The 23,369-nt window shown below is 37.6% G+C and overlaps 3 protein-coding genes across 5 annotated transcripts in view; 1 reads left to right on the top strand and 2 right to left on the bottom strand.

Annotated features, from left to right (window-relative positions):
* The first annotated feature begins 181 nt into the window (after positions 1-181).
* On the top strand, positions 182-3,982 carry LOC107663958 (TIMELESS-interacting protein-like). Its single transcript, XM_016454384.1, has 8 exons — positions 182-313; positions 803-954; positions 1,061-1,154; positions 1,728-1,803; positions 1,967-2,089; positions 2,694-2,748; positions 2,833-3,012; positions 3,196-3,982. The coding sequence occupies exons 2-8, from the start codon at positions 816-818 to the stop codon at positions 3,420-3,422; spliced, it is 894 nt and encodes a 297-aa protein (XP_016309870.1). The 5' UTR covers positions 182-313; positions 803-815; the 3' UTR covers positions 3,423-3,982.
* Positions 3,983-4,331: 349 nt separating this feature from the next.
* Positions 4,332-15,798, bottom strand: LOC107663953 (DIS3-like exonuclease 1). Of its 2 annotated transcripts, XR_001631407.1 has the most exons (18): positions 15,457-15,798; positions 13,624-13,777; positions 12,800-12,928; positions 12,111-12,246; positions 11,560-11,727; positions 11,388-11,466; positions 11,095-11,274; positions 10,587-10,756; positions 9,966-10,127; positions 9,552-9,802; positions 8,560-8,652; positions 7,921-8,445; positions 7,247-7,401; positions 6,489-6,667; positions 6,236-6,381; positions 5,367-5,538; positions 4,711-5,133; positions 4,332-4,499 (listed from the first exon to the last, which is right to left on the bottom strand). XR_001631407.1 is itself a non-coding variant. In XM_016454377.1 (17 exons), the coding sequence occupies exons 1-17, from the start codon at positions 15,599-15,601 to the stop codon at positions 4,789-4,791; spliced, it is 3,189 nt and encodes a 1,062-aa protein (XP_016309863.1). In that variant the 5' UTR covers positions 15,602-15,798; the 3' UTR covers positions 4,332-4,788. The 2 variants fall into 2 exon arrangements, 1 of the variants encoding a protein (XP_016309863.1); XM_016454377.1 differs by having other exon boundaries at positions 4,332-5,133.
* Positions 15,799-15,804: 6 nt separating this feature from the next.
* LOC107663954 (mucin-15-like) overlaps positions 15,805-23,369 on the bottom strand; it is a 10,959-nt gene continuing 3,394 nt past the window's right edge. Inside the window, exons 2-5 of one of the 2 annotated variants that reach the window (XM_016454378.1) lie at positions 20,366-20,521; positions 17,969-18,773; positions 16,624-16,803; positions 15,805-16,477 (exon numbers count right to left, since the gene is read on the bottom strand). In XM_016454378.1, the coding sequence (XP_016309864.1) occupies positions 16,356-16,477; positions 16,624-16,803; positions 17,969-18,758 (1,092 nt within the window). In that variant the 5' untranslated portion in view covers positions 18,759-18,773; positions 20,366-20,521 and the 3' untranslated portion in view covers positions 15,805-16,355. Of the gene's footprint in view, positions 16,478-16,623; positions 16,804-17,968; positions 18,774-20,365; positions 20,686-23,369 lie in introns of those variants that run through there. The other variant, XM_016454379.1, reaches the window with a different exon arrangement.

Here is a 23,369-nt window from a genome sequence, read left to right as displayed (position 1 = left end):
AATGATGAAGAACTTAAAAGGTAATAAGAAAAAAAAGAAGATAAATTGGATATTATGAAAAGGATTAAAAGAAGGTATTAATCAAAGAAATTAAACAATAAAATAAAATATGAATAGAGACGGGACTGTATATAATGTATATAAACAGTTGGTGGCGGTATGTGCCTACGGTGCGGAATACGCCAAAAATTCCAAAGAAGAAGAAGAAGAAGAAGAAGCCACGGCCGGCGGCAGAAACTTTGGCTGTGGTCCGTGTTGATGATCTTGTGCTGCGGTCGGTGTTGAAGTTTCGTCCTTTGACAGCATTTATTCAGTAAGTTCGGTGGACCGCACTGAAATGACGGTGACATCGGTTGGGCTTGATATCCAGACATGGGCGAAACCGAGGACGATGTGCGGATTGACGTTGTCTGGCGCCAAAATGCTGTGACAGTAACAAACAGCTCTCCTCTAACGTTACGTTTACATTAATCTGTTCAGTTCTATGATTGTATGTGCGCTAGATGTGCTAATATAAGGATTAGTTCCGATCATTAAATCATGTACCATTGTTTTGTACAGTTTATGTACTTTTCAGACTATTTTTTAAACCCATAAACTTCATTATTTTCATAAATGAGTCCGTGACATTGTTTGGATGAATATAGCGTGCAACGCATACTCGGCCGTCTATTTAAACATACTGCAAAAATAAGATTTTTTTTTAACATTGAAGTCATTGAAGCCAATAATTTACTTGAACGCCACTGAAAGTATAATTATTGTGTTGTAGAATTGAGCATATGCTCCTATCTCTCTACAGGATCCCGTGCACCATGCTCGATCCGTTAGAAAATGACGCGTTTGACATTCCAGATTATGAGCACATAGAGGATGAGAGGTTCCCTCCTCTCCCTCCTCCTCCATCGCCTGGTCAAGGAGACATCGAGGAGGATCCTTTTGGCAATGGAGAGGGTCTGTCTTTCATGGTGCTCCTATGCTATAAGTGCTCAAAATCTTTAGGAATCTTTGTCCAATTGATGCTATAGTAATGTGAGCTGTTCCCATGCTACATGTTTAGGTGAGGAGGAAGGAGAAGTGTCAAAACTAGCAGAAGTGCCAGTGGCAAAAAGACGAACAGTGAAGAGGCCTCAGCCTAAACTGGATGCAAACAGGTACTGAACCAGATGCCAGTTAATTGATAATTACTTATAATAATTTGTTTGTTTTAGCAGACAGTCTGTGTTTGCATTAACGTCCTACTTTACCTGCGCTCATACAGTATACTCCCGAAAAGCAATATATACTATATAGCAATTATTGGCTGCATGATGGTTTTTGTCGCAAAATGTAAACCGTATTATTGCACAGTTCTGTATATAAAGTTGGATATATTATTTCCAAATGTATCTATCTGCATACATATAGTGCGTATATATAATGTATAGCAAATCTCAGCAACCTGATTTTTTTAATTTGTAAAATGTAACCATATGATATTATCACCCAGCTCTTTATATAGCTCTAATATACTATGTAGCATTTTTAAACCGCATTATTGCTTGTATCATCACAAAATGTAAAATATATTACATAATTAAGATATTGTAAACATTAGCATCGTGATTTTCTTTATAACTGCTTTAAAACAATATATATTATGAAAGGTGCTATAAATAAATATGACTTGACTTGAGTTTCTCCAGTGTTTACAGTTCACCACCTCCTTCATCTCTTCTCTCTTTTAGGTTGATTTCTGAGAAGGGTCTTCCAGCTTTGCGTACTTTATTTGAAGATGTTAAGTTCAAAGGCAAAGGGCATGAGGTAATTGCTAATTTTTCACTTCATCCTCACCATTTGTGTGTGAAATATTGAAATACTCCTGAATTCAGGTGCCGTTGTTCTAACATTTATGTATATAAATGAGTCGATGTGATATGTGAATTCAGTTGTCAGTGAGCACCCTCTTCATTTATTTCTGATTCAGGCAGAGAATCTGAAGCTCCTTTTGCAGAAAATGGAGAACTGGGCCCATCGCCTATATCCTAAAATGCAGTTTGAGGAGTTCATTGATAAAGTGGAGAGTCTGGGCAGTAAAAAAGAAGTTCAGGTAAGATGTCTGGCACTAATGCAAAAGAACACTTTATCTTGAGGCAAATTCAAGCTTAACTAGGGGCCGCTCACTCAGGATTTGTTCTCTGTGCTATTGTTTTTCATGTAATTACATTTTTTATGTCTGCTTTTTTGTGTATATATTTGGCAAAAGTTATATTTTTGGCTTTTATGCCTTTATGATAGGACAGTAGAAGTGGTGACAGCAAGTGATAAGAGAGGGGAGGAAAAGACCATGTGCGGTACTCAAACTCAGGTCATATCCAGCCAGTCGATTTTAAATGTTGCTCTATGTACACATGCACTAGACAATTGTCTTAGGCTGTTGCACCATGTGTCGCTGTTTTATTTCTTGATGCCACACCATGATTTCCATGTTTTTAGTGTTAAATGTGTGCTTTAACATTAACAACAGTACATGGGATTTAAAGCACATATAAATGCCTTCTGTTTAATCAACGCAAGAATGAATCCTGTTTGAATACGATATTTAATCTAGGAAGTATGGACCTCATTTAAAAGCCCTCAATGTGTGCTATTGTACATCCTTAATGGAAGTTGTCTGCATCCTTTGTTAATGCTTTACTTTGTTTCTCCATTAGACATGTCTTAAACGAATTCGATTGGACATGCCAATAACACACGAGGACTATGTTGGTAATGATACTTTAACTTTTGGCTGTCTTGTATTACTATTGAAAGCAGCAGGTATCAATTCATTGACTTTCTACTCCCCTTCAGAGGATGCTGAGGTTCGAGTACCGGAAGAGTCTGATCCAGTTGGAGACGAAGGTTTCCCTGAAGACCCGTTTGTCCATTCTACTCCTGCTCCAGCCCCTCTCACGGAGGAACAGCAACAGCGCATAGAGCTCAACAAACAGCTGGCTCTGGAGAGGAGACTTGCAAAGCAGAAACAGTTAGGTGTGTGGAGTCATTAATGTCATCACCATCATGTGGGTGTTTGTATGGTGTGTTTTACGATTAGAATGAAAGTTCTCTCATTTGCCTATAGTCCTGCAAAAAATCTGGGTCCACTGTTATGCATATAGATTCAGCTGCTTGAGTCTAGTTTTTGTATCACTATTTGATACTTTTTCCCCACAGAATCCTCACAGAATTCCATCCAGGCAGATGCAGATGAACCATCAACCAGTTCTTCAGGACAGTTCCTCAGTCAAGAGAATCAGGGCCCTTTCGATCAGAGCACCTCAGCCCATACGCCACTCAATCAAAAGTCAGCTGCGCTTCAGAATTCCCCTTTATATGATAATGAGTGTGCTAGTCCAGTTCCAAATGGCATAGTTGACGATGATGATGATGATAGCAATTGAACCAATCCTCCCCGTTTGTACCAAGGGGACTGTGAATAAATTGAGTGTTTTTGTGAAGGGCAATTGCAATCAGATGGGCTTTTCCATGTTTAACCTCTTCCCAGTCATATGCCAAACACCTTTTGCAGCTCGTTGGCATGTTTTGTAATGCCAACCCCGGGCTTGTTCACCACAATGATCTTATACACCCATTAATCTAGTTCAGTTTGCTTGCATTTTGTCATGTCATATCTTTCATCCTCTGAGGATTTTGGAATATATTTGCTCATATTGAAAACATTTCCCTTTTTGAATTTTATTCATAGGTTCACAACTCCACAGTAATCTCTATGTGAACCTGAGAATAAAATCGCCACTTGGCTGAAGTTTATTATAATGTCCCAATGTAAGCACACAATACTGCAGGACAAAGTGAGCTTTTGAGGTTGACCCATATCCCCTTTTTTTTTTTGTAAATGTCAGTTTGTCACCACTTTGTAATGTTACTGTTATGTTTATCCCTGTTATTTCAGTGTACTTTTTTTTTTTTTTCTGAATAAAAATGTTAATGTAGAAAACCATTTATGTGTGTTGTGATTTGTGTAGACCTATATTTTGAAGTATATGACTTACAATCTGAACAGATTTTAAAACACTAGGCGTCATACATTAAATGACCAAGGATCACACAATGCCATTTAAAGTCATTCCCAGCACAAAATAAATATGTGCCTTGCTGCTAGGAGACACATAACAAAAATTATTTTTAGCTCAAGACTGATAATGTGCAACTAGTTTTGATTTTAAATTAGGGCACATATCTGGTTAAAAGTGTATTCCAGCCTGTAGCAGAGCTACTTAAGAGTCTCATACTTTAATTCTGTAGCATCATAGAAGAAAAGGAAACGTGGATCATAAAAATATTGGCGACATAAAAATACATTTTATTTCCAAAAATATTTATATCATTATTTTTACATGATCAAAATGGAAAGCATTAACTGCAAGCATGGAAATCTATAAGCCTGCTTCAAACAATATTTAGGTTACATACTGGTTTCTCTTAAATAATGTTTTTCATTTCATTTCAAATTAAAACTTGACACCACACAGGAAGATGATGCCTAGAGTGTATCTGCAGTCGAAAAGCTGGTCTTCAAATATAAAGCCATTGACTTCACAGGAAACTTAAGGTGAAGAACCTGACCAACTTTCACTTAAGAAATCATGTATTGGACAAAGCAAAGAAACCAGTGTTCATAAGTCCTGAGTAAGTGTAACTCATTTTTGTCAGGTCACATCTAAACACTTCAATGGAAGTCCATGGCAAATATTACAAAACCATCCCTAAAGCTCACTAATCAATTGTAGAAATAGCAGTAAAGGGCTAAGAAGATGCAGTGCAGGTCTGTTCCTCTGTATTTCTGATTTGACAGACAGACAGATCCAGTAGAGCAAGTTCACTGATCTCCTGTAACAGGGCATAGAGGTTTGGTGTTCTGCTCTGTCTGAACTGCCTCTCCTCCCTGCTCAGTCTGGGCTTCCTCCCCCTCTCTTCCTCCGCCTGGAGGGAGGCCTCTTCTGCCCAGCGCACCACGTCCTGAACCAGCTCAGACCGACCGCGACCAGCTGGCTGTGACTCGGGTTGCACAGGGCAATGGGGCTTGTTGCTGATAAGCTCCAGACACAAGCTGTCAGCATGGCAACGGGACGGTTCTACAGAAATACGAACCTGCGGAGGAAGACAGGCACAAAAGAAAGAAGGAAAACATGATGTTAGAGGATGTAGCAGACATATCTATGGTAGTCCAAATAAAGGTGCCACAAACAACGTGATTTTTGTTGTTTTATGGCAATATACTTACTGTAACGTGGCTGAAGAGGTATAGCAGACATATCTATGGTAGTCCAAATAAAGGTGCCACAAACAATGTGATTTTTGTTGTTTTATGGCAATATACTTACTGTAACGTGGCTGAAGAGGTCAAATGTATGAGTTCCAGTGCTTGTGCAGCTGCTGATCCTGTCAGGGTATCTCTGCAATGTCCCAGCCTTCCACTCGCACCTTCCATCTCCTTCGACACTGACCACCTGACCCTCTCGATCCTTAAGGTGCACAGCTCCCTTCACACCATACCTGTGTGAATAGATAAGTGTTACAGCAATCATGTCCACATTATATGCAGGAGCTACTTTTGGTGTACACTTTCATTCAAAAGTTTGGGGTCAGTAAGATGTTTTTGTTTAAAAGAAATGATTCCCTTTTTTATTCAGCATTAACAAAACATGGTTACAAAAGCTTTCTATTTCAAATAAATGCTGTTTTTTAAACTTTCTATTCATCAAAGAAAGACAGCATAATTGTTTTCGACACTAGTAATAATAAGAAATGTTTCTTGAGCACCAAATTAGCATATTAGAATGATTTCTGAAGTAATGGCTGCTAAAAATTCAACTTTCCACAGGAATAATAAATACATTTAAATTAAATTTATGCATTTAGCAGACGCTTGTATCCAAAGCGACTTACAGTGCATTCAGGCTATACATTTATTTATTTTTTATGTGTGTTCCCTGGGAATTGAACCCACGACCTTTTGCGCTGCTAACGCAATGCTCTACCACTGAGCCACAGGAACATTCATTACATTTTAAAATGTATTCAAATAGAAGACATTATTTTACATTTATATCTCACAATAATGCATTTTTGATCAAATAACGTAAGAGTGTGCATGCATAGTATGCATAGTAGTGTACACTTGTCTTAATTTTTTGTGTGTAAAATTTTCTTTGGCACAGACACTAAGTAATATTCCATAAGCAGTCATTACTGTGGTATGAAGGCAAGAAAGCCATTAGCTCGGACAGCATAGATCACAGCATCAGCCACACAGCGCTCATCTGTTTTGGCGTCTTTGTCTCTGAAGTAGAGGCACTGGAAGAGCTCTGTGGACTGCTTCTGTGCGTGCTGTGCTGCCTGTCACACAAACACAGAGAAAGTGTTGAGGTCATTTCCCTACAATTATTTTACTACAGTTTTACTACAATGAAGTATTGATACAAAAGCTAATGGCTCCCACTTACTCTGTTTTTGTTGTTGATATGTTGAGTTAGTTCCTCGAGTTCTTTGTTACTGGCCAAGGGTTTGCTTAGTGATCCTTCCTTCTCCAGCTGAATAGCAGACATGAGCAGCCGGTGAACTAATATATCAGCATAGCGTCTGATTGGAGAGGTAAAGTGAGTGTATCGATCCAGAGCAAGACCTGAAAATAAACAGCAAGAACGGATTTATGCTTTCATCTTTTTCTTAGTTCTAGCAAGCAAATTTACCCAAATGCCACTATGTCAATTGCGGTCTTAAAGGGATAGTTCACCCAAAAATGAAAGGTTTGTCATTTACTCACCCTCATGTCGTTCCAAACCTGTATGAGTTTCTTTCTTATGTTGAACATAAAAGATGATATTTTGAAGAATGCTGGCAATCAAACAGTTGATGGTCCCCATTTACTTTTATAGTATTTCTTTCTCTACTGTGGAAGTCAATGGGGTCCAACAACTGTTTGGTTCTTCAAAATATCGTATTTTGTGTCTCAACATAAGAAAGAAACGTATACAGGTTTGGAATGACATGAGGGTGAGTAAATGAGGACGAAACTTTCATTTTTGGGTGAACTATTGCTTTAAATCATGGTAGAATGTTTATTCATACTACTACTACAAAAATTTGGCCTATAGCAGTAACAACAATGAACAACCAGCTACTCTGCTTAAATGAACATCTGTAATCTGCAATAATGAGATTACAAATGATCTGTAATGATGACAGAATGAAAAGCATGTACCGTAGTGATAGTACTGTTCTTCTGGGCAGGCTCTTGTAGAGAAGTAAAGGGCATTAGACATTGCCTGGGTGGCCATCATTCTCATTAACTTGTTCACCAGGGGGTCCTGAGGATCCACAGCTTGTTCCAGAGAATCAGCAAGAGCTCTGTTTGACCTAGATGAAGCAATGCAGACACACGTAAATATAAATGCATGCAATCTATCTCCTAACATACTGATTATATTATGATTCGATTACATTTACCATTTATTTTGGTTCTGTCTTTATTTAGATATACAATACTGTTCAAATGTTTGGAGTCCGTAAGATAAAAAGAAAATACTTTTATTCAGCAAGAATTAATTCAACTAATCGAAAGCAACAGTAAAGGCATTTAAAATGTTACAAAAGATGTATTTTTCAAATAAATGCCGTTCTTTTGAAAAAATGTATCATGGTTTTCACAAACATATTAAGCAGAACAACTGTTTTCAACACTGATAATAATAAGAAAGGTTTCTTGAACACCAAATCAGTGTATTAGAAGGATTTCTGAAGGACATTGAAGACTGAAGTTATGGCTGCTGAAAATTCAGACAGTTGTTTTACAATATTACAGTTTGTACTCTATTTTTGATCAAATACATACAGCCTTAGTGATTTATTTCAAGAAAATCTAAAAATTATTTTTACCTTGTATCAATACTGAAGCCACGGGCCTTGGCACAGTTGATGAGGTGATTGAAGAACTCCTGTTTGGGTGGTGGGTGATGACGCAGGAGAGCTTGATGTGGAAAGCTCTCCTGTATCTTGCGTGCCACCCAGTGGTTGGCATAGATCATACACTCTGCCACAGTCTCATGAACTTCCAGAGGTTGTTTGGGAACAAGTGCTGTAATGTTCTTCTCCTCATCCAGCTGAGCCCTCACCTCCACCCCCTCCAACTCAAGAGCACCACCCTTGTCTCTCTGTGCACGGAGGTGTCTGGCCACCCTCGTCAGGGTCTCTAGGGCCTGCAAGAGTTCAGCCAGTTTCTGGTCTCGCTGTGAACCCTTGAGCTGGCTTAGCTCAGGTACCTCAACCTCCTCGCCATTCAGCAGACTCTGGGCCAGCTCATAGTAAAGCTGATAGGATGAGCGGATTAGAGTATGACCGTACCAAACTGTACACACATCCAGAGTCTCAGCATCCAGCTCCCACAGCACACTCATGGCATATCTGGAACATACCACAAAGTGATTCCCTGTTATTTTCTATTAAAGAATACAGAGAGAAAATCCACAGATTCCAGCAGCATATTAGGTCACTTTTTAAGTCTCAAGTGTTACTCACCGGTCCACTCCTCCAAGGAGGGAGCACAGATCAGCACTCAGAACTGCTGGCAGCATGTCATACCTGCGGTCAGCCAGGTAGTAAGTGGTTGCCCTGGGTTTAGAAAAGAAAGATGCAACTTATTTAATGTATACTTTAGTTACTGTAGTATTAGATGTTAATCTGTACAAAAAAATTTAAATATGTACAAATGCACATTCATCACAGAAATTTGATAATAAACATAAACTACCATTCAAACGTTTGGGGTCAGTAAAGGCCCGTCCACGACAAGAACATATATCTATAACGATAATGATAACTATAAAGTTTTAATAATTCCAATTCTATGAGAATAGGGAAATCCACACAAGAACTATAATGACACAGAGGAAAGATATCATTGAAATCTCTTTCTGAACAATTGTTTTTCCAGCTGATGAACGATGAAGACATAGACAGCCAATCAGAATCCACCAGACTTGAGCTCGAGCATTTAAAGCAGTCGACACCAGAAACTGCAGCGTGCATTTATGATAAACAAAATGTTATCATTCTTGGTGTAAATAAGCCTTGCAATTTTTTTTACATTGATACTTTTATTAAGCAAGGACACAATTTGATAAAAAGTGACAGTGAAAACATTTATGAAAAGTGGAGTAATGGCTACTGAAAATTCAGCTTTGCCATCACAAAAATAAATGACATATTCAAATGTATTAAAATACAAAATAATTATTTTACATTGTTATAATATTTCACAATATTTCTTGTTTTTCCTGTATTATTGATTAAATAACATAAGTGTCTTAGTGAACATAAGAGATAAATTTCAAAAACATTTTTAAAACCTTACCAACCCCTGAAATTTTGAACTTTAGTGTATGAATAATCATTATTCTTCATTAATAAGTGTACAAAATATAATATTAAACAATTATATAAATACACTCAACAGTAATATACTCTATTAATCCACCACTATATTTTGAATAACTGGCAAAGTTCCATACCTTGACCGTGCCTCTAGATCTGTAAGAGAGCCCTCCCTGACAAAGTAAGTGACATCGGCAATGTGGACACCCAGCTCTAACCGCTTCCCCCCAGGCAGAGTTCGCACAGACAAGGTATCATCCACATCCTCACAGCCCTTGGGATCGATACTGAAAACCAGGTGTGTGTCTCTCAGGTCCCGCCGAGAGGACACCTCACTGGTGTCCATCTGCCACCGGTTCTCCTCAGTGTTAACTGGCATCTCTCGCAACTAAAGAAACATTCAAAAACACCGACTTTTATAGTAATACACCTTATTACTTTAGTACCTTTTTAAAGGCTTCACTATTTATGATTCACTCTTTTCGTAAGGCAAAAATCACAGTATAAACATTTGAAATTATTTCAATCACATGCAGACATCATGACCACACCTGTGCCTCTGAGAATGGTGGAACATGGATGCAGTTCTCCAACAGGATGGTCTGAATCTCAGTCTCCAGCTCGCCTGTTTTCCCCAGCACCCTCACACAGTGGCCATTGGGGTAAACAGAAGTACTTTCCCACGAATCCAGACGCACAATCACTCTTTGATCCTACAAACAGAAGAAATATTACAGATTTAATATTTTAATTATCTCATGCTCACCAAAGGCTGCATTTATTTGAACAAAAATACAGTAAAACAAGTAATATTGTGAAGTTTGATGAACTGTTTTGTATTTTAGTGTATTTTAAAATGCAATTTATCATATGATAATATAATAAACCATTAACAACAGTTGTGTTGCATTTAGAGGAATATATGTGATACATTTTTTCACTGATGAATAAAAAGTTCAAAAGAAATGCATTCATTTAAAAAATAGTTTGTAACAAACATCTTTACTGTCACTTCTGATCAATTTAGTACTTTCTACTAAAGGTTCGAGTACTAACAAAGGGTGTCAACCACTGCACTTGCTGTAACCACTGCACTTGCTGCAACAAAGATCTGCTAATCTAGCCTTTATTGGCAACCATATTGCATTTAAAATGCTAAATTATATCTCCACCTGCAGAGCCTCAGCCTGCTGTGTGCTGATCCGGATTTTAGGGATGCGGTAGTCCCATGGAATAACCAGAATCTTTTGTGAATTTCGACTCTGTGACTGCACCTCCTCAAGAGGAGGAAAAGTCACAACGTAGTCCCTCCAGTTCCTCTGCAGAATACCCACCACCCTGCCTTCAGGAAAGAGAGGAGAGAGTCAAAAAACAACCACAACTTATACAACTATCCATCTACAGCGAGGTCCAAAAATCTGCTTCCACACTGAAACTTTGGAAATTTGACATTTGAACCTGAAAGTTACCTGAAAGACGTCAAATGAAGAACACATTTTTCAATACAATTTTCAATCAAACACATAATACCATTTGTAAGTAATAATAAAAGCATTTTCACCAGTGGTTCTCAGACTTTTGGACACCAGCGTATGTGTAAATACATTCATCTGTATCAGTCAATCTTCACATTCTGCTCAGAATGCAGACCAATTGTAATCATCATATACCCATGATTACCTGAGGGCATAGGCTGACTCTGTGTTTCCTCCAGTGGCTGCTCCTCCCCTTGACCCTCTGTTAGTGCCATAGTCCTGCCTTTCCACTCATTACAGGGCAACAGCTCTATGACAACCACGTCTCCATGCACCGCCCGGTTACGATGCTTTGCTCCATTGATCAGCACATCACTATTTAGCTCTAAAAACACATGATCACATGGGCAGGATCAAAGGTAAAATACCATCAGTATCAATAAGAGCGTCAGTAATAAGTAAAATTTGAACGACTGATACAAGTATGTTGGTAACAACCTGTATTTTTGCTGGCTGAACCCTCATAACGGACAAAAGCCTCATTCTGTGCTCGATGTTTGTTCACACTGAGGATGCCCTTTAAGGGAAAGGAGTGGGTTGGAATGTAGTTTCCATAAGCCACTACCAAGAAAGAGATCTGGTTTAAATAACAGGAGTGAGAGGCACTTACCTGGATGTACCTGCCAGATTTTATACCAGCCTCCAGCACCTCTGCAGGCAGGTGTTCGGTGTACACTTTCTCTACTCCCTCACTCTCTCGCTCCTGCAGGGTCTGAGCAATGGAGTTGTACAGATCATGGGCGGCCTGCAGGTCCGGCCAGAAACTTAACAGGTACTCCTGCAATTGAGTTCACTGGTGTTACCAATGGACAAGTATGTTGGTCTCATTTATTGCACTCATTTAGTCACATTTGTGAAATGCAAAACAGAGTAATCCCAGCTCTTGACATTATTTTTACAAGTTAAACATATGTATGGATAATGTATAATCAGCCAGTCACTATCACAAAATAAATCCTGAAAGATTGATCATACATGTCATGATCCTAAATAAATAAATGAACATGAAAAATAGATTATTGAAACCAAATATTTTTTATGTGGAAAAAAAGAAACCACATCGGTTCTACAATTTAGTGGTTATTAAACATATCTGACTCCAGAAAGATATTGACAATTCAACATCACAGATTTCACAGGACATAAAATAAAAGAATATACCTGAGTTGAGATGACATACACTCCACTGTTTACGGCACTGAATTCTGAAATAGCATCATTATCTTCTGTAATCATGACCACCGGCTGGAGTCCAGCTAGATGATTATAGTACCAAACTGCTGCATTGTACACATTTCTGGAACAGAATGCACATAGTGATTTTTTTTTCTGCAGCTCAGGTCTATGAAGTGTCTATGCGCTCACTTCTCAAAAAGGTTGAATTAGCTTTACTTGCCTTTTTTTTTAATTACACTTGCACACTTCTATTGTATATTGAAAGTCAAAGTGCATGACATTCTTCACACTTGAGCTTGATTCAAAAAGAATACTTTATTATACTATAGCCAGGGTTTTCAAAGTGGGGGGCGCACCTATCTCGGGGCTTGTGATTATTTGTATTAAAAATGCTTTAAATAAATGTATTTTTTTCCTTGCATGGTTTTTTTGTTGTTGCACTATATACATACATTTTTAACTATGAAAATTAAAAAGCATTTTTTATATTATTGAAAATTAGTACAAAATGAGAGGGTGGAGAGGCGCCATTGTGAATGTTGTGTCAAAAAGGAAGGCCCTCTGTCTTTGACTTTGAAAAGGCCTGCTCTATAGTCTATTAATACTCTCAATAACCTTTTCTCAAAGTAAACAATGCCTAAAAGAAAGCGTAATACTCTATAGTCAGGACTCGCCTTGTATGCCATTTGTCCTGAGACTCGCCCTTGTCTCTGGGGCAGTAGCAGTACTGCTGAAACTCATTGGCAAACAGCACACAATCATGGCGAGGGTCCTTCAGTAAAGCACGCAGTCTGTTATAGTGCCTGTACAAGACAAAACAAAATGCAACTATAAAAGCAACCTGTAAAACTAACCCTTCCAATTTTCTTGAGGGAATTTTCCAATTTTATTCACACACAATGCTAGGATTTACAATACTTATTTGCTATTGACTGTTCAAATGCAGAGTTTTGCGCATCGTGTGTGTGTGCGCGCGCGCGTGTATGAGAGAGAGAGAGAGAGAGGGTCACAGTGGAGTCAGCTGTCTTAACCGTGGCTTGTGTACTGCAAACACATACCAGCTTCATCACTGTGTCTGTCACGCGACTCTGTTCCCCTTTCGGGCTTGAACTGATGGTAAAACTAATGACATTATTTACTGTCTTTACATTTATTTTGAAAGATGAAGCTCGCGATTATGGTAAGGGGCGTTACATTTCCAACGAGTGCTTGCGGTGTTCGGCCAATCACAATGCACTGGGTCAGCTGGCCAATCAGAGCAGACTGCACTTGTCGGAAGGAGGGACTTTGTAGAAAACGAAGCGTTTGAGAGAGGCGGGGCATATAGGACCTACAATAATGTACAGTATTTGAAAAATAATGTGTTTTTTGAACATTAAAGCATGTCAACATATTCTGTTACACCAAATACACAAAATAATGATCTTTAAAAAAGCATCATATGACCCCTTTAAGTAAATTAAAGTCTGATGTCAAAAATTATATTTGAGGGGTTGACCTGCGTCCACGGGTGTGCTGAACAGTCTGGTAGGCTGTCTGGGTCAACACGATCCCCTGCAGCTCCCTGAACTCCAGTATCTCCAGGAAAGCCCGAACCACTCCCACATCGGGAACCACATAGTGGGTCACATCTCCAGATAGCACCTTGCCATCTATTGAAGCACAAATGGTCAATATTATATTGCAAACCATTATTATCTTATTAGCTAAATTCAGAACACAATATAATAATACCTCAAACTCAGAAACTTTATTTGTAGGATGAACTACCAAACTACCATGATTTACTGTCTGATGTTTGAGTGACAATAAATACTTTTGTTTGGTAGTTCACCCTGCAACTAATGTTTAGTTTTTCCCTCTCTTCCACTTAGCCCAGTCACACCTTTTCTATTAAAGGACATTATTTGCCCCCTTAAATTGATTTGCAGGTGCATCTTTTACCTTTATAGAGGCAAAGATTTTCTAACCTTATTAATTGTATGTTATGTTTTATGTCATATTCTTAACATTTCATTAAGTGTATTATTAATATAATAAATAAAGCAATAAATGATGGCAAATCGAAGTGATACTTGTAGATTTAAAAATAAAACCGTCAATAAGTGGCGGCAAGTCGCCCCCATTCATTCATTCATTCAGTAACGAAGCAAAATGCTGTAGTTATGAATGGTATTAATCACTGACTCTCCAAATCGTTCAAAGCCGCAGATTCATTCATTAACGAAACACTGCTGTATGTTGCTTGGAGACGCACACCAGATGATACGGATTTCGTTGGAACTATTATTTCGTTGCAAAATAGAACAAACATGACAATTTTCTGTTTAAAATGTAGACTACATTTAAAATGTAAAATGTTCACTTAGTCTTTTTTTGTTGAACTGTTGTAAAAATTGTCACATTTGCCATCGTTTGGATATTCAGGGAAATTTGCATTCTTGCTCGTATTTTAAACATGAAAACAATAACTCGCACAGGGTACGTGTCTTTATCGAAGAGAGTTTAAATCGATCTCAATGTACAGTGCGTCAATATTTGCTCTTCATGCTATTAAGTGAAGATCTACTTAAAGATACATTGAACAGCAGCGCGATTTTCTAAAGCAGCATATTCAGCGTCCATCCTATCACATGCACGCTGCTTGTGTGGATGCAGTCAATTTTGACCGCAAAAGATGAGGTAAGCTGATTGGATATCATGTAGTTGACCGTTTACGGCACTCTCCCATTTTCCTGTTTTTACATTAGAAGCGGGCAAGCTGCATTTTGCTTGTCAGAAATACATGTTCGGTTTTAATGTTGCTTTAAGTTGGGGTAGAATTAAATTAATGCCAAAACTCAGAATTTTGTTCGCGTAACTTACCCCCTCCGTCACCTCACGTACCCCAGTTTGAGAACCACTGCTCTAAGGTAAGTCACTGAATAAAGGGTTAAGTAGGACCACATGTAAGCTTACGTTTGTTCCATTACTGAACATCTACATACATAAGTTCAACCTAAATGAGATGATCGATTCTGTTATCATTCCAGAGGGCGTGTTATACCATTTAGTCGCCAATATATATATATATATATATATAATAAATACTGTAATAAGCCAAATGGCAAAGATTTCTGAGTCGATGTTAGTTAGTTAACAATTCGTAAAGCTATAACTAGTTCACTTTAGAATGTAAAGACCACATAATTTAAAATTGCCTGTTGTTAGCTACCTAGCTCTGTTGGTATACTGATCCATTCACTATAATAATAATAATTAATTATATAATGATAATAAACACGACACGTATTTCATGTTGTTTTTGATGCTTGGCTCATGTTCTCCCTACCGTTATGACAGTCCGCTTGACAAAGGGGGCTTCCACAAGGCACCTGTTCCCTCACATAGTGCTCCCGAACCACACGGACCGTTCTACCCTTTGAGCTGTTCAAATGTAACACTTTCTCGGTTTTAATCATGAGCGGACCTTCCATAATAAACCACTATTGGTAATATTCAACAGCCAGGTTCCTCCATTCTTCTTTGCCATGTTTATCAAAATGTGTTTTTTATGTTTGATAGGAACCTGCGCCATCTACAGGACTGGAGGACGCAAACAAGCTCACACTGTTTCAAGTAGGCCTACCTACTCTTAATAATATTTTGATTATACAATAATCAGACACCGACACACGTGTTATTTTATCATTTTATTATTTATAATAATCTGATAACCTACTGACATGTTTATTCTCTATTTAGTTTAGACCTTTTGTAAACTAAAAAATTGTCAAATATTATAGGCTCAGAAGAAAGGTATTAGGCCTGTGTCTGAAAATTCAATATGGGAAAAAGCCAATAGATGTTCTCCCAGTTCACTGCTGTGCATAGAGAAATTGTGTCATAATGCTGATAATTTCCACCATTTTGCATATACAGGTTTTGACATGATACAATAATTATGTCAAGTAAACAACCTTCTTGAACAATAAGAAGCAGACGTACAATCCAATACTTTGCAGTTCCAATAAAAAGTGCCCAGCATAGAAATATTCTTCAGATTTAGGTTCCTTCAGATAGTCTGAAACATTCAAACAAAAGACACTACTTAACATTAAAAAATGTTTTGATTGTTCAGTTATGTAAAATTGCCTTGTGATTGATTTGGCAAATCACTTTAATTACATCCTTTTGTCTTCACATGGGTGCAACATTAAATAAAATGTCTTTGGCATCACAGATTTGTTCTCATTTTGAACGTCCCTGTGGAAAGTTGGTCATCTGGATGTTGTCTCCTTGTAGTCCTGGGTTGTAGTAACCAAATCCATCAAACTTCAGGTCTAGTGGTTCACTGTTATCCAGTCGGAGAACTTTGAAAAAATTAGAAAAAATGATATGAATGAGTGCATCACAGTGAAAAAATGATTCTGTATTACATTCATAGAAGCCCTCACATATATTCACATGGATCTTGGTTCAAAGTGATGCAAATAATGACAGGTGAGTTTTATATTACCTGGATCAGGTGACATCTCTTCCACCAGTTTTCTGTGCGAGAAATCTCTTCTGTTCCTTCGATTCAGGAAGATAAATGCTCCCAAGGCCAGGACCCCCACTACAATCCCAATGACTAGGACGATGGTCCATGCCTGCCCATTCTTGCTTTCGGTACCATCTGAAACATCTGAAGATAAACCTGTAAAGACATATTTGATGTTTATTGTAACAACGAAGCAACCCTTGACTACATTTATTCAGCGATAAAAAAACACATTTTGGATTGAGTAATATAGCGGTTGCCTTTACCACGAAGTTGCTTGCTTAAAAATGGTCATGAATCAGTTTAGACCAACACCATCAGAGGTCTCGCAATGATTAAAGATTATTAAAGTTACAATTATTAAAGAGCTTTTTTTAAGCCAGCCATTTTTTCCTGCAATTTATTAGTATACAATACTTCAGGCCAAAACCATAAAATCTAATTCTGAACATATAAAAATAATTCTGAACATGCAAATATAACTCCAGTTATATTTTTGTCCAGTTCAGAATGCAGTTTGGACACAGATTGGTTAGTCACATTCACTGAAAAGGTCATGGAATTTGTTCTCCAGCAATGTCAGGTGTTCTTTGTCACATGTTCTTGGTCCACACCTGACCCCGAAAGGAGCCCCTCCCAATATCTGCAGGGTGAACACCACACTTATTGTGAGGGAAGTGAGGTGTCAGTAACTAGACACTCTGGCCCAGAGCAGAGGACAAACAAAGACTGAAATCCAATCCAACTTGGAGGAACAGCAGCAAATATGTCTTTTATGACTGAATTGAGAAGCTAAGAATGAGGGTTAGCTTGAGGGATGAAATAAAAAGATTTGTGTGATCTTTGTGCTATGGAACTGGGGAGTGAAATAATGCTTATTAAAGGTCAAAACACTATCAGTGACCCAGATTTGGAGTGAGTATATCATCATATCATTTTAACACTTACTGTTCAAAAGTTTGGCATCTGCAAGATTTTTAATGTTTTTGAAAGAAATCTCTTATACTCACCAAGACTGCAATATTTAAACAAAATATTTGTATTATTTGCAATAGCTGTTTTCTATTTTAATGTATTTGAAATGTATTCCTGTCATGGCAAAGCTGAATTTTCAGTAGCATTGCTCCAGTCTTCAGTGTTACATGATCCTTTAGAAATCATTCTAATATGCTGATTTGGTGTTGAAGAAACATTTCTTATAACTATCAAAGCTGTGCTGCTTCATTAAAAAAAAGTACGGATGTATCAAATGACAAAACTTCTCAGTCTTTTTTATAAACTGATTATTAGTGCTTGATTAATGCTGATCTGTGAGTCTCACCTCTTTCAGAATTCTCTCTGGTGTCAATAGGTTCGGTCTGGTTTAATTTTGTATCCTCTGGGGCACGAGTCGTGACGTCTTCAGGGAAGGCAGGTAGAATTGCTGCCGTTGTAGTTGTGTATACTGGTGGTTCAGTTGGACTCACTGTAGTTTGGTTCTGGACGCTTTCATCTTTTGTTGTGGTGGTTGGACTTTTAGTAGTGCTGTTGGTGGGTACATCTGAGGGCAAATATCCAGAACCCGATTCATCATGGCTGCTCTCTGCTGTGGTAGTCTCAGGTTGTGGACTGGTATATGTGTCATTAAGAGCAGATTCATTTGTGTGTTCTGGCTCTGGTGTGGAGGTATGTGTGGCTGTGTCCTGTGTCAGTGTTTCATTGGATTCTGCTGATGTATCTGAGAGCTCAGAGCTTGAATTAAGTGCAATCATTGGAGGTGGTGGTGTAGCAACGGGACCCTCAGAACTAGCTTCCTCTGTGTCACTAACAGACTGCTCAGGGCTGTGATCCAGTTGTGTGGAATTCTGCTCTCCTTCTTGACCAAAATAAATTGAGCCAAATGTTTGTCCTTCATTTTCTGATCTGCTCTCTGGTTTGGCTTGTGCATCCTCATTGTTTTTTATGTTTTCCTTACTTGGTTGAGTGGTTATTTCTTCACTAAATGTTTGTTCTCCATTGTTGTCTGTAGTATCATTACTTCTTTTCCAGTTGTCAGGTATCTGGGTGGACACTTGTTGAAACGTCTGAAGAATCAAGAGGAGTGCAAGTGTGATGCCTAGTGGCAATTTCATATTTGGTTCCTCTACCTGCCAAAATAAGACATGTTACTGTGTGGAGTGAATGTGTATATGACAAAAACATAAGCAATGCCGAAAATATTCCAACATAAGTTATATTGCATACGTAGACATCATGCTGGCATCAATCCAAAGATAAATGCTGCCAAAATTAATCAACATTTGGGAGAAGCGAAACCTACGACGTCTCTCTATACAAAATGAAAGTGTTCTTTCTCAGAAACCTCTGTTTAGCAGCCCTTTGTTCCACTCCTTTTCACTGAAGTGTATCTAAGCCCTCTTGATGCAAGTGTAATGTACACCATTCAACCATGTCAGTACATTGCAATAACAGAAGGTGAGCATACAATATTCTGTATTCTGTGTATGGTATACAATGTACACACCCAAAATATATTTAGATGCACATTTTGAGGGCAGTTATGACAAAACAAAACAAAACACAAAGAACAAAGTGATGCTCATAAAAATATTTGTATAAATATTTAAATAATATGCTATGATGAAACAGACGTGGCATGATAATGTCAGTAATTGGTATCTACGTTATATTTTGATGTGCTGTTGAACAGACGCACCCACACTTAACATGTGACTAACAGAGTAACTATTTCCATCGTCAATTCAGTTATTCCTGTTTGTCCAGTTCATCTGCCATCATCTATTATTGCCGGCCACCAACAACAGTATAATTAAACAGTGATAATGTTACAGAAATGAAAGGGTTTGAAGGAATAAAGAGTACTTGGGCTCCACATGTGTGTCATGTTTTTGTGTGTATTTAGGATATAGAACATTTAATCTGGCATGTCATATCTGAACCACATGCTGATTTCCAGTTGCATAATTATTTTTATTACTTACAACTAATATAAAATGATTGTATCAATTATAATAACCCTCTGCTGTTCTTTATTTTATGGTCAGTTTATGAATTATATATTTGTCAGTTATTATTATTATTACATTTTATGTTTGCTGGCATTATTCTGAGGCAACATGTCAAATAAATATGAAAATTTGACAATTTGGAAAAAAGTTAAAGCACATGTCTATTAAATTGGAAATGTAAAATATCACCATGTTAGACAGTTCTCATTCCCTCCTGGAGGAAAATATTCTATTAATAATCTTGAGATTATTAAGAATGTGCCAGAACAGGTTTCCCAGCACTGATTATGTGGTATCTCTTATGTGGAAGTGTGATACAGCAGTCATATGATGTCCATAATACAATGTACTGAGAAGAAACGTGTGGTTAAGCTACAATATAACATATAATACAAACATTTGTTTAAGGAATACATTTTTGATTCGTTGTTTATTAGATAGAAGGTCATCAGTGGATCCATAAAAACATACTAATATGTATAATTTATAGGTATGTGACACCATTCGTCAAACATCCCAAAGGTAATTTATTTTTTCAGTTATTTGTAATCATGACTTCCTTCAATAGATCAAAATTTCAGTAGCCTTCATACCACTGACATCTAATACCTACTCTCCACTTCACACCAAACTAGGCCAGATGAATTTTAAAGCAGTACAACATTCCTCAATAGGCTTCTATGTATTAAAAATGAAAACTGTGTACCTACCTGAGCGCTGCCTGTTGGACTCGGGTGAGATGATCGAGGCAGATTGAAGTGAAATGGTTTGAGAGTTCAGAGAGTGTGCATCCAGAGACAAGAGGCAAGGGGAGGGATCTGTCTCGCTTGTGGCTACCTGGGAACTGGCCTTTCCTGAATTTGCACCTGTAAACCACACCTTTCCATCAAACTTCCTAGATGCAAATAAAGCACTCATGTGCGTCAGTTGTAAATAGGACTGAAACTCAACGTCAATCTCCATTCTTACGTCAGTCATACACACCTCATCGGTGTACACAGGTTTACCCTGGAGCTAGGTTTTGAAGTCTCTGAACAACTAAAATTCCCTAAAGGGAGGAGCACCTGACACACTGGGCCTCCGAGCATTCCTCCCATCCTCCCAACACACAGGTTGCTCAGACCTGCTTTCCTCCAGTAACAAAAGACACATGCTATTTTTACATGACCGATGACCATATGCATCATAAGGCTGTCTTTTGTCATAGTGGGGTCATAGTATGACATTTTAACAATGTCATACTGGGGTGGTGAAACATTTGTACTTCTTTATGAGGAATAGTTTATGTTTCTAATGGTTAATCATGGGCCTTAATTTAAAATATCTGTGAACAACCTGTGAAATATAATTTACTGGTAGAGTGGAGAGATGACTTGCTCTTCCAATAATGGCCCAGCAGAGGGCAGTGTATTATAATTTCTTTCTGTTCTGTAGGGAGCGGTTGCATGATTGTTCTTACATTAAAAGTAACACATATTTAATTTGCTTTTTACTTATTTTTGTAGTAAGTTAATGCTACACTTGTCAGGCCAGCAAAATGGCAGGTACCGCATATTAAAGGTACTATCAAAGGTGTTTTTTTTTTTTTTTTACGATTATCATACTTATTCTCAGTTCCAAAATGTTAACATACTGAGTATCAACAATAGTGATGGCCTGCTGTAAGGATGGTAATGTTATGCTTAATATATGCCATTGTTTTCCAAAAACTGTGAAATTATAGTTACATAACAGCTGTATAATTTTGAAGCTTGTTGAAAATTCTCTTTTTTGTAAAGAAAGAAACGTTTTGTACATTTTATTTTAGTAGGCTAAAAAAAGTCAAAGGAAACATGTAAATAAAATATAACGTTCATTAAAAAATACATATATTTATAGACTATATAACAAAAATAAAAATGGTTTGTTTTGTGGCAGGACAAAAAAATATATATAATGTCTGGTTTGGTAAATAGAAAGAAATTAAGTTCTGACATTTGTAATGCAATTTGCTCATAAGAATTACCCATAGGCCTTGTTGAAAATAAAAAATCTGTTTTAAGCTGGCTTAATCATAGTTTAAACTTGTCTCTAAACCAGGCCAAGCTGGGCCTGCAGAAATGGCCATAAGCCCTTAAATAACACATTACCACAACCAGCTAGCTAAAACCAGCCTTTTTTTTTTTTGAGGTGTTGAATAATTAAAAGCATTTTTGTCCACCTTTAAATGATTATTAGTCAGTAACTATCCCTTTGTAAGAGACTACAGACTGTCCTGACCCAGATTCCACTCCACAATAGATGTTTGATCAAGCTAATTTCCCAAAATGGCTTATTTATTATAGAGAAGTCAGCAGTTAATTGTTCTATTTGCACTATTTGTGATGATCACAAACTGAGCAAATGGTTTGATTGTAGAATGGGTGTGGGTGAACCAACTCAGACAATGGGGTGTCTCAACTTCATTAACATTGTAACGCTCCAGAGACGAGATGAGGACCTATGTGCAGGAGTTTTATAAATCCAGGAAACAGCAAGTAATCCAACATGTGCACAGCAAGGAACTCAGGCAAGGGCAGAGAGCAACCACCACAGACATTCAACAACTGACCAAACACAAGAGAAACACACGGACTATTTATACAGAGAGCTGAAGCAATTAACTAATCAGTAACCAGGGCAACTAACAAGGAAATGGGTGTGGTTCAATGAGTGTCCATGACAACAAACAAGGGAGCAGAGCAGTAGGGAAACAGGAGGGGAACAAGGCAACAATAGGGACACAAAACTACAAACTAAAAGTCCTTGGACACAGACACGGGTAACACAGACAGGGATCATGACAAACATACAGACCACAACTGTTATGATAGGAGCAACATCATTTAGACAAGGCAAAGCAATTTTATTTATATAGCACATTTCATACACAATGGCAATTCAAAGTGCTTTACATAAAAGTAAGTAAAATGATAATTAAAAAAATAATCACAACAATAAAAACAAGGAATTTAAAAACCTACTGTTAGTGATGTGCTCTTAACACAAAGAAACATTCTTAAGCTTTGTTCAACCTCTTCCTCACTAAGTGGAAAATCCTCCCAGAATACCTAACTATTCCACTACATTGACCATCATAAACCAAACACAAACCAAATAGAACTCAGAGGTCCTAATTTCAACTGATTAACCAACAAACTTGTCTTTCTTTGCCCACATTCTCTTTACCTTCACATCATTTACTTTAACCTTCTGTTTAAACTTTTAAAATGATTTAAAAATGTATTTAAAATTAAAACAGTTAAGAATAGAAATTGATTATACGTAGCACAGTGCTCATTCAGTAAATGCACAGCTAAACAGATGAGTTTTGAGTCTGGATTTAAATGTGGCTAATATTTTAGCATATCTGATCTCTTCTGGAAGCTGGTTCCAACTGCGGGACATAATAGCATTTAGCATAATAGCTAAAAGCGTACTCCCCGTGTTTTGTGTGAACCCTTGGTATTTCTAATGTCTTCTTGTGAAGGCCGGTGAAAAGACCATTACAATAGTCCACCCTGCTGGTGATAAAGGCATTAACAAGTTTCTCCAAATCTTGACAGGAAACAAAACATCTAATTCCTGCAATGCTTTTGAGATGATAGTATGCTGATTTCGTTACTGCTTTGACATGACTACTGAAACTAAGGTCTGTCTCCAGAATCACACCAAGATTCCTGACTTGATTTTTAG

Source organism: Sinocyclocheilus anshuiensis, unplaced genomic scaffold (assembly GCF_001515605.1).
Source record: "Sinocyclocheilus anshuiensis isolate Anshui unplaced genomic scaffold, SAMN03320099.WGS_v1.1 scaffold2129, whole genome shotgun sequence".
Classification (NCBI taxonomy): Eukaryota; Metazoa; Chordata; class Actinopteri; order Cypriniformes; family Cyprinidae; genus Sinocyclocheilus; species Sinocyclocheilus anshuiensis.
This window is presented reverse-complemented; position numbering and strand designations above follow the sequence as displayed.